At 41.9% G+C, this 12625-nt stretch overlaps 1 protein-coding gene across 5 annotated transcripts in view; it reads left to right on the forward strand.

Moving 5' to 3' along the window:
* Positions 1-12625, forward strand: part of GBA2 (glucosylceramidase beta 2) — a 103074-nt gene that overhangs the window by 75889 nt on the left and 14560 nt on the right. For all 5 annotated transcript variants that reach the window (XM_075187392.1, XM_075187393.1, XM_075187395.1 and 2 more), the window contains 4 exons: positions 3036-3140; positions 5336-5443; positions 5597-5748; positions 8265-8371. In XM_075187392.1, the coding sequence (XP_075043493.1) occupies positions 3036-3140; positions 5336-5443; positions 5597-5748; positions 8265-8371 (472 nt within the window). The remainder of the gene's footprint in view (positions 1-3035; positions 3141-5335; positions 5444-5596; positions 5749-8264; positions 8372-12625) is intronic.

The raw sequence follows: 12625 nt of genomic DNA on the forward strand, positions 1-12625 counted from the left end.
CCCTGCCACCATTATACCCCATTACATATCTCTGTACCCCATTATACCCCTGCTCCCCCTTATACATCTCCCTGCCACCATTATACCCCATCACATATCTCTGTACCCCATTATCCTCTGCTCCCCCTTATACATCTCCCTGCCCCCATTATACCCCATCACATATCTCTGTACCCCATTATCCCCTGCTCCCCCTTATACATCTCTATGCCCTCCATTATACCCCATTACATATCTCTGTACCCCATTATCCCCTGCTCCCCCTTATACATCTCCCTGCCCCCCATTATACCCCATTACATATCTCTGTACCACATTATCACTGCACCCCGTTATACATCTCTATGCCCCATTATACCCCAACACATATCTCTGTACCCCATTATAGCCTGCTCCCCCTTATACATCTCTATGCCCTCCATTATACCCCATTACATATCTCTGTACCCCATTATCCTCTGCACCCCCTTATACATCTCCCTGCCCCCCATTATACCCCATTACATATCTCTGTACCACATTATCACTGCACCCCGTTATACATCTCCCTGCCACCATTATACCCCATCACATATCTCTGTACCCCATTATAGCCTGCTCCTCCTTATACATCTCTATGCCCTCCATTATACCCCATTACATATCTCTGTACCCCATTATCCCCTGCTCCCCCTTATACATCTCCCTGCCCCCCATTATACCCCATTACATATTTCTGTACCACATTATCACTGCACCCCGTTATACATTTCTATGCCCCATTATACCCCAACACATATCTCTGTACCCCATTATCCCCTGCTCCACCTTATACATCTCCCTGCCCCCCATTATACCCCATTACATATCTCTGTACCGCATTATCCCCTGCTCCCCCTTATACATCTCCCTGCCCCCATTATACCCCATCACATATCTCTGTACCCCATTATACCCCTGCTCCCCCTTATACATCTCTATGCCCCCCATTATACCCAATTACATATCTCTGTACCCCATTATCCCCTGCTCCCCCTTATACATCTCCCTGCCCCCATTATACCCCATCACATATCTCTGTACCCCATTATACCCCTGCTCCCCCTTATACAGCTCTATGCCCCCCATTATACCCAATTACATATCTCTGTACCCCATTATCCCCTGCTCCCCCTTATACATCTCCCTGCCCCCATTATACCCCATTACATATCTCTGTACCCCATAATACCCCTGCACCCCCTTATACATCTCCCTGCCCCCCATTATGCCCCATTACATATCTCTGTACCACATTATCACTGCACCCCGTTATACATCTCTATGCCCCATTATAACCCAACACATATCTCTGTACCCAATTATCACTGCACCCCGTTATACATCTCCCTGCCACCATTATACCCCATCACATATCTCTGTACCCCATTATAGCCTGCTCCTCCTTATACATCTCTATGCCCTCCATTATACCCCATTACATATCTCTGTACCCCATTATCCCCTGCTCCCCCTTATACATCTCCCTGCCCCCCATTATACCCCATTACATATCTCTGTACCACATTATCACTGCACCCCGTTATACATTTCTATGCCCCATTATACCCCAACACATATCTCTGTACCCCATTATCCCCTGCTCCACCTTATACATCTCCCTGCCCCCCATTATACCCCATTACATATCTCTGTACCGCATTATCCCCTGCTCCCCCTTATACATCTCCCTGCCCCCATTATACCCCATCACATATCTCTGTACCCCATTATACCCCTGCTCCCCCTTATACATCTCTATGCCCCCCATTATACCCAATTACATATCTCTGTACCCCATTATCCCCTGCTCCCCCTTATACATCTCCCTGCCCCCATTATACCCCATCACATATCTCTGTACCCCATTATACCCCTGCTCCCCCTTATACATCTCTATGCCCCCCATTATACCCAATTACATATCTCTGTACCCCATTATCCCCTGCTCCCCCTTATACATCTCCCTGCCCCCATTATACCCCATTACATATCTCTGTACCCCATAATACCCCTGCACCCCCTTATACATCTCCCTGCCCCCCATTATGCCCCATTACATATCTCTGTACCACATTATCACTGCACCCCGTTATACATCTCTATGCCCCATTATAACCCAACACATATCTCTGTACCCCATTATCACTGCACCCCGTTATACATCTCCCTGCCACCATTATATCCCATCACATATCTCTGTACCACATTATCACTGCACCCCGTTATACATCTCTATGCCCCATTATAACCCAACACATATCTCTGTACCCCATTATCACTGCACCCCGTTATACATCTCCCTGCCCCCATTATAACCCAACACATATCTCTGTACCCCATTATCCCCTGCTCCCCCTTATACATCTCCCTGTCCCCATTATACCCCATTACATATCTCTGTACCCCATTATCCCCTGCTCCCCCTTATACATCTCCCTGCCCCCCATTATACCCCATTACATATCTCTGTACCACATTATCACTGCACCCCGTTATACATTTCTATGCCCCATTATACCCCAACACATATCTCTGTACCCCATTATCCCCTGCTCCACCTTATACATCTCCCTGCACCCCATTATACCCCATTACATATCTCTGTACCGCATTATCCCCTGCTCCCCCTTATACATCTCCCTGCCCCCATTATACCCCATCACATATCTCTGTACCCCATTATACCCCTGCTCCCCCTTATACATCTCTATGCCCCCCATTATACCCAATTACATATCTCTGTACCCCATAATCCCCTGCTCCCCCTTATACATCTCCCTGCCCCCATTATACCCCATTACATATCTCTGTACCCCATTATCCCCTGCTCCCCCTTATACATCTCCCTGCCCCCCATTATACCCCATCACATATCTCTGTACCCCATTATCCCCTGCTCCCCCTTATACATCTCCCTGCCCCCATTATACCCCATTACATATCTCTGTACCCCATTTTCCCCTGCTCCCCCTTATACATCTCCTTGCCCCCCATTAATGGCTGTCTCTCTGCAGGTCAGGAATACCGCATGTATAACACGTATGACGTACATTTCTATGCATCCTTTGCACTCATCATGCTTTGGCCTCAGTTGGAAATAAGTCTTCAGTACGACATGGGTGAGTGACTGTAATAACTTATAGTATCAATGACATATACATAATATTGTAGAATATGTAAAGGTTGGGATAATATTTTATGGCAGGTCACCGTTACCTCATTAGTATATAATTAACTTCCCAGTTATTGCTATAAAACACATGTAAATGTATACCTACTGTATATTTCAGGAGATAAATCCATAATCCATCCTATATCACTTGTTAATGATGTGAAAATGCTCATCCCAAGGTCTGCAGGATCCCCATATGTAGGTCACTACTCTACTAGGTAATATCTCAACTGGGGTATCTGTGACCAGATAGGGTTAATCACAATGACCAAGGAGCAATGTATAACCTTATGAACTGCCCCAGGTAGTACAGCTAAAAGACAAAATCACACTGATCCATTATGTAGCGCTTCTATTTATCATGTGTGTAACCTGATTAGAGAGAGCAGAGAAAGCTCAGTGATAAGGTAAATCAGGTTTCTATCAGACTGTCCCTGAGACCAGACTCACAGAATCTCAGACCCTGGAGACTGTGGTCAGTGCTGTATAACAAGGTCTTCACCTTAATGCTCAGTGTCTACAATGTGTCAGTATGTAGCACTTCTATTTATCATGTGTGTAACCTGATTAGAGAGAGCAGAGAAAGCTCAGTGATAAGGTAAATCAGGTTTCTATCAGACTGTCCCTGAGACCAGACTCACAGAATCTCAGAGAGCAGAGAAAGCTCAGTGTTACCATCACACAACAGTTCAACTTCCAGGAGCCTGGGCCATCCATTGGCCAGGACCTACTGAAAGAGAATGAACTTGTGGTCTAAGAAGAAGCAGGGAACCATGGCATGCCTATTCTACTTCACTCACCTAGATATAAAACAACACCCACAACAGACCAATAGAAGGAGCAATGAGACCACTGCCATCCCAGATATAACATCAAGAGAAAGCCAGAGAACATTCTCACAGCCTGTAAACATCGCATTTCTGGAACTTGACTGTCGCCTAAACTGTTCCCAAATGCTCTGCACATTATTGGTGAATAAAGAACAAGATGCCATTAGTTGGGAGCAAAAAAGTTAGGACCAACAGAACACCTGGTTAACCCTCCTGGATCTTCATCAAGCCTGAATGCTGGGTTGCCAGGGAGCAGGGCTCGTATCTCCAGCTGGATATACAGGATATGTTTGGAATCCCTCATCTCCTCGGTGTCTGGTTTCGGGTTGGCTCCCTATACATCCACCATATCCTCCAGGACCTGTGAGGTGGCCTGGGTAGGAGTGAGGGGTGGCAGAAAAAGTCTTACCCCTCCCTTAACATACACTATGTTGGCATTGACCGTAGGGCAGAGTGGGGCCACCTTCTGGCAGTCCTCTACCCGCTGCTGCAGTGTATGTTCTTGCCCTGTGGGGGGAATCCCTGATGTGACACCGACTTTATCTTCAGGACCACAATTTGCCTCATCCAGGACTGGAGCTCCCTGGGGATGAACCTAACTGGGCTTACCTTGGTCTCTTGCTAGAGGAGCAGTGGAGGTTGCAATGCCAGGGTCAGAGAGATCCTTTGTAGTCTTCGCTCCATATTTAGTGCTGGTAGCAGGTCCTGGAGTGGAGACTGGAGCTGCATCAACTGTTGCGATCCTTTAAAGTCCTCATCCTGGATTGAGAAGGTGGTGAGAGGCGTTCTTGAATCGAGGTCTCTTCTTTGAGGGCAGAGCCTCTCCCTGTCGGCTTGAATCCTTCCTGGTTGCAGTCTTCTTGCTTCCTCTGCAGTAGGATGTTTATAGCTCTTTGCTAGTCCTTACTTGCACTGTGTAGACTGATCAGAACAGATATTACACTTGATCTTAGCCAAAAGGCCAATGGTAAAGCTGACTCTGCTCCAAAATGCTTATAATATAAATAGCTAAATAGTTACAGGGCTGTAATATTATCGAAGAGCGAGATTACAGAGATCTGGGATATGTTTTATGGAGAATTGTTGATGATAGTCTGTGTGATCCAGCGAGGTTTGATGTAGAATCAGGTGCAAAGATCTTGCAAGAAGAAAGAACGATAGCTCGACAGTTCTACCAGGTCCCATGGTTAAAATAACACAATTTTATATTAGTCTAGTCCCAGCGTTTAGCCACGTTGGTGCTGTCTTTATTATCTTACGTCTTGAAGCTGTTTTCTGTCTAACCACTTTTTTCCATATTTTACCTCTCCAGGTGCCTCCATCCTGCATGAGGATCTGGAGCAGAGAAGGTATCTGATGAGTGGCTCCTTAGCTCCTGTGAAGATCAGAAATGTAGTTCCACATGATGTTGGAGACCCAGGTATGCGTATCCTGATTACTTGTGTTCATTGCTTTCTTTCAGATAACTTTCTGTCATCCTCCATCTCATTCCTCACCTTCTGTAATGTTTCATCCTCTTCCACTCTCATTTGTATTCAGTTATTTCTGCTTTGTCTCACTTCCCATCTCTTAGATGATGAGCCATGGCAGAAACTCAATGCCTATATCATACATGACACTGCTGACTGGAAGGACCTTAACCTCAAGTTTGTGCTGCAAGTATATCGAGACTACTGCATGACCAAAAGTTCCACCTACCTCAGGGACATGTGGTCAGTCTGCCAGGTGAATATCACACTACTAAGAGTTCCACCTACCTCAGGGACATGTGGTCAGTCTGCCAGGTGAATATCACACTACTAAGAGTTCCACCTACCTCAGGGACATGTGGTCAGTCTGCCAGGTGAATATCACACTACGAAAAGTTCCACCTACCTCAGGGACATGTGGTCAGTCTGCCAGGTGAATGTCACACTACTAAGAGTTCCACCTACCTCAGGGACATGTGGTCAGTCTGCCAGGTGAATATCACACTACTAAGAGTTCCACCTACCTCAGGGACATGTGGTCAGTCTGCCAGGTGAATATCACACTACTAAGAGTTCCACCTACCTCAGGGACATGTGGTCAGTCTGCCAGGTGAATATCACACTACGAAAAGTTCCACCTACCTCAGGGACATGTGGTCAGTCTGCCAGGTGAATGTCACATTACTAAGAGTTCCACCTACCTCAGGGACATGTGGTCAGTCTGCCAGGTGAATATCACACTACTAAGAGTTCCACCTACCTCAGGGACATGTGGTCAGTCTGCCAGGTGAATATCACACTACTAAGAGTTCCACCTACCTCAGGGACATGTGGTCAGTCTGCCAGGTGAATATCACACTACTAAGAGTTCCACCTACCTCAGGGACATGTGGTCAGTCTGCCAGGTGAATATCACACTACTAAGAGTTCCACCTACCTCAGGGACATGTGGTCAGTCTGCCAGGTGAATGTCACACTACTAAGAGTTCCACCTACCTCAGGGACATGTGGTCAGTCTGCCAGGTGAATATCACACTACTAAGAGTTCCACCTACCTCAGGGACATGTGGTCAGTCTGCCAGGTGAATGTCACACTACTAAGAGTTCCACCTACCTCAGGGACATGTGGTCAGTCTGCCAGGTGAATGTCACATTACTAAGAGTTCCACCTACCTCAGGGACATGTGGTCAGTCTGCCAGGTGAATATCACACTACTAAGAGTTCCACCTACCTCAGGGACATGTGGTCAGTCTGCCAGGTGAATATCACACTACTAAGAGTTCCACCTACCTCAGGGACATGTGGTCAGTCTGCCAGGTGAATATCACACTACTAAGAGTTCCACCTACCTCAGGGACATGTGGTCAGTCTGCCAGGTGAATATCACACTACTAAGAGTTCCACCTACCTCAGGGACATGTGGTCAGTCTGCCAGGTGAATGTCACACTACTAAGAGTTCCACCTACCTCAGGGACATGTGGTCAGTCTGCCAGGTGAATATCACACTACTAAGAGTTCCACCTACCTCAGGGACATGTGGTCAGTCTGCCAGGTGAATGTCACACTACTAAGAGTTCCACCTACCTCAGGGACATGTGGTCAGTCTGCCAGGTGAATATCACACTACTAAGAGTTCCACCTACCTCAGGGACATGTGGTCAGTCTGCCAGGTGAATATCACACTACTAAGAGTTCCACCTACCTCAGGGACATGTGGTCAGTCTGCCAGGTGAATGTCACATTACTAAGAGTTCCACCTACCTCAGGGACATGTGGTCAGTCTGCCAGGTGAATGTCACACTACTAAGAGTCCCACCTACCTCAGGGACATGTGGTCAGTCTGCCAGGTGAATATCACACTACTAAGAGTTCCACCTACCTCAGGGACATGTGGTCAGTCTGCCAGGTGAATATCACACTACTAAGAGTTCCACCTACCTCAGGGACATGTGGTCAGTCTGCCAGGTGAATATCACACTACTAAGAGTTCCACCTACCTCAGGGACATGTGGTCAGTCTGCCAGGTGAATGTCACACTACTAAGAGTTCCACCTACCTCAGGGACATGTGGTCAGTCTGCCAGGTGAATATCACACTACTAAGAGTTCCACCTACCTCAGGGACATGTGGTCAGTCTGCCAGGTGAATGTCACACTACTAAGAGTCCCACCTACCTCAGGGACATGTGGTCAGTCTGCCAGGTGAATATCACACTACTAAGAGTTCCACCTACCTCAGGGACATGTGGTCAGTCTGCCAGGTGAATATCACACTACTAAGAGTTCCACCTACCTCAGGGACATGTGGTCAGTCTGCCAGGTGAATATCACACTACTAAGAGTTCCACCTACCTCAGGGACATGTGGTCAGTCTGCCAGGTGAATGTCACACTACTAAGAGTTCCACCTACCTCAGGGACATGTGGTCAGTCTGCCAGGTGAATGTCACACTACTAAGAGTTCCACCTACCTCAGGGACATGTGGTCAGTCTGACAGGTGAATGTCACATTACTAAGAGTTCCACCTACCTCAGGGACATGTGGTCAGTCTGCCAGGTGAATGTCACACTACTAAGAGTCCCACCTACCTCAGGGACATGTGGTCACTAAGAGATACCTCTTCACCATGGTTCTATGGTGACATGAGACTAGAGTTCTGTGGTCAGTGAGATATATACTGGTAGCATTTAAGACTCATTTTCCATTACTTTATTTTCTCCTGTATATTATTCTCTGTACTAATGTTACTTTCCAACCTGTTTTTTTCCCAGGCTGTAATGGACACAGCTTTAAAATTTGATCTTGACGGTGATGGACTGATTGAGAACTCGGGTTTTGCTGATCAGACATACGATGGTTGGGTGATGACTGGACCAAGGTGAGGACTCATCATCTTTGGTTAAATGCATAAAATAATTAAATATCAATATGTAATTAACATTGCTGCATTTATATGTCGGTGTAAACAAGGAGATGAGGTGTCTGTACGGAGTCAGGATTCTATATTCAGGGATGATAATTGTCTATATCTGCAGCAGAGCTTGGAGATTGAATCTCATCAGAGAAATACAAAATACTGAGGAGTAAATAAACACAGTTCTCATTATCTTTTACAGCAAGCAGATAGTTCACTGACCTGTAGAAGAAGCCCAATAATTATTACCTGAAGTGATTTATAAGGCAACATGTAACAGCATTATACACGTAGCACTATCTCTCCAGCCTCACTAACTAATCTATCTATCTAGCTTATATCTCTCTCTCTCTCTCTTATATCTATCTATCTATCTATCTATCTATCTATCTAATATCTATCTATCTAGCTATCTATCTAGCTTATATCTATCTCTCTCTCTTATATCTATCTATCTATCTATCTAATATCTATCTATCTATCTATCTATCTATCTAATATCTATCTATCTCATATCTATCTATCTATCTATCTATCTATCTATCTAATATCTATCTAATATCTATCTATCTAATATATATCTATCTATCTCATATCTATATATATCTATCTATCTATCTATCTCATATCTATCTATCTATATCATATCTATCTATCTAACTAATATCTATCTATCTATCTATCAATCTAATATCTATCTATCTATCTCATATCTATCTAACTATTCCTATCTATCTATCTATCTATCTAATATCTATCTATCTAATATCTATCTATCTATCTATTTATCTATCTAATATCTATCTATCTGTCTATCTATCTATCTAATATCTATCTATCTAATATCTATCTAATATCTATCTATCTAACTATCTATCTAATATCTATCTATCTATCTCATATCTCTATATATATATATATATATATATATATATATATCTATCTAACTAATATCTATCTATCTATCATCTATCTAATATCTATCTATCTATCTCATATCTATCTATCTATCTATCTATCTAATATCTATCTATCTAATATCTATCTATCTATCTATCTCATATCTGTCTATCTAATATCTATCTATCTATCTATCTAATATATATCTATCTCTCTGTCTATCTATCTAATATCTATCTATCTAATATCTATCTCTCTATCTAATATCTATCTATCTATCTAATATCTATCTGTCTATCTATCTATCTAATATCTATCTCTCTATCTAATATCTATCTATCTCATATCTATCTATCTATCTAATATCTATCTATCTATCTATCTATCTATCTATCTATTTATCTATCTAATATCTATCTAATATCTATCTATCTATCTATCTATCTATCTATCTATTTATCTATCTAATATCTATCTATCTAACTATCTATCTAATATCTATCTATCTATCTCATATCTATATATATCTATCTATCTATCTAACTAATATCTATCTATCTATCATCTATCTAATATCTATCTATCTATCTCATATCTATCTATCTATCTAACTATCTATCTAATATCTATTTATCTAATATCTATCTAATATCTATCTATCTATCTATCTATCTATCTATCTCATATCTGTCTATCTATCTAATATCTATCTATCTATCTATCTAATATCTATCTCTCTATCTAATATCTATCTATCTATCTATCTAATATCTATCTGTCTATCTATATCTAATATCTATCTAATATCTATCTATCTATCTATCTAATATCTATCTATCTAATATATATCTATCTATCTATCTCATATCTATCTATCTATCTATATCATATCTATCTATCTAACTAATATCTATCTATCTATCAATCTAATATCTATCTATCTAATAGCTATCTATCTATCTATCTCATATCTATCTAACTATCTCTATCTATCTATCTATCTAATATCTATCTATCTATCTAATATCTATCTACCTATCTATTTATCTATCTAATATCTATCTAATATCTATCTATCTAACTATCTATCTAATATCTATCTATCTAATATCTATCTATCTTATATCTATATATATATATCTATCTATCTAACTAATATATATCTATCTATCATCTATCTAATATCTATCTATCTAATATCTATCTATCTATCTAATATCTATCTATCTATCTATCTAATATCTATCTAATATCTATCTATCTAATATCTATCTATCTAATATCTATCTATCTATCTATCTATCTAATATCTATCTAATATCTATCTATCTAATATCTATCTATCTAATATCTATCTAATATCTATCTATCTATCTATCTATCTATCTATCTATCTATCTATCTATCTATCTAATATCTATCTAATATCTATCTATCTATCTATCTATCTATCTATCTATCTATCTAATATCTATCTAATATCTATCTATCTATCTAACTATCTATATATCTATCTATCTATCTAACTATCTATATATCTATCTATCTATCTGTCTATCTGTCTCTTCATCCCATAACCAAATCACATAATCATATCCTATAATGTAATAACACCCCTGTGACGGGATGGACGGCCTATACCACCCTGTCTGCTGTAGCTGGGAACCAGCTGGGCTCACTTTGCTACCGTTCCCTTTCGTTATCTCAAATGCGCCCTCTAACCGCAGTAAGAGGGGCTTACAAATGCTGCCACCACTGGACTCCTTTACCGACATCCAGTACCGGGTTTCTTCTGGGTAACTGGCGCTGCGAGTGTACCCCGTTACTGGTGTAACTGGGCTGGTGCTCCTGACCTCTTACTATGGATCAGGGCTGCTGTGGATGGATCCCCCTGGCCTATCACACTGGCCAGAGCTGCTGGGTAGCGGGCAGAGCAGTGGTACCAAACCTCAGAAAAGGCTGGGATCGGATTCGATTTTGGGTCTAATCTGTAGGTCACAGGAATGGAGAAGTTTCAAAGCAGGTCTTTTGAAGCGATGATTATTTGCTCACACTGGTTGAAGGTATACCTGGGAGCAGGTCGGATGGAACATGATGAACGGGATGCAATTTGTTTACCCAAACATGGATTTACATGCAATGCCAATATTTACACTTATCTGTGATATCTTAAAACTTGCTGTGATTTCCTGCATCTTTTTTTTTGGACACAGGAAATCTAACAGCAGTCTAATTACACCTTCCTGTGCCTTCATGTGCTAGACAAACAGTCGCAGAATACACATTCCCAAAGAAAGGTACAAAACCCCCAAACAAGTAATTTCCCCACATCATGATACACAAAAGACTTCCTCCACAAAGGCTTATTGTATCAGATATATGCATTTCCTCCAGCAAAGATAAAACGAATTTCTTCCCCTGGTCTCAGAAATAAAGATATCTCTTTTACCAACATACCCACAATATCAACAATAAGTACATTGGCAGTTATATAAATAAGCACCCTGTGATCTTTCTTTTAAATAAATTTATACCATAAGTTATTTATAAGTGATCCAGTCACAGTCCCTGTGTCTCCTGGCTGCCCGCTCTGCCTCTTCCTAGGATGGCGCTGGTTACACCTGTTTGCAGCCCTAACATCTCATTATAACTCACGTGGCTATTATGTGTAATTACAACCATACATTTATTTTTATACTTAATTGTACCTATTTATTTGTTATTATTGTTACTGTGTTCATATGTGTCATATCTGAATAATGGTGTCTGACGCTACGGAGTTTGTGCTGTGCTATAAATAATCATATGTGTCACAGTTCAGGGGCGCAACTCCGCCTCACCACACGTGGACTACTAGGGCCCCACGCACCCCTATTACTATCGCGATAAGGTACAGAAATACCAGAAAGGTTATATAACAACATGTATCTACATTACTTCTGTATGTCCTCTGTCCATGTATGATGTGTATATAATGACGTGTCTCTATCTCTCAGCTCATACTGCGGGGGGCTCTGTGTGTAATGTATGTCCTCTGTACATGTATGATGTGTATGTCCTCTGTCCATGTATGATGTGTATGTCCTCTGTCCATGTATGATGTGTATGTCCTCTGTCCATGTATGATGTGTATGTCCTCTGTACATGTATGATGTGTATGTCCTCTCTCCATGTATGATGTGTATGTCCTCTGTACATGTATGATGTGTATATAATGACGTGTCTCTATCTCTCAGCTCATACTGCGGGGGGCTCTGTGTGTAATGTATGTCCTCTGTCCATGTATGATGTGTATGTCCTCTCTCCATGTATGATGTG

This window comes from Mixophyes fleayi, chromosome 1 (genome assembly GCF_038048845.1).
Source record: "Mixophyes fleayi isolate aMixFle1 chromosome 1, aMixFle1.hap1, whole genome shotgun sequence".
NCBI classification, from domain to species: Eukaryota; Metazoa; Chordata; class Amphibia; order Anura; family Limnodynastidae; genus Mixophyes; species Mixophyes fleayi.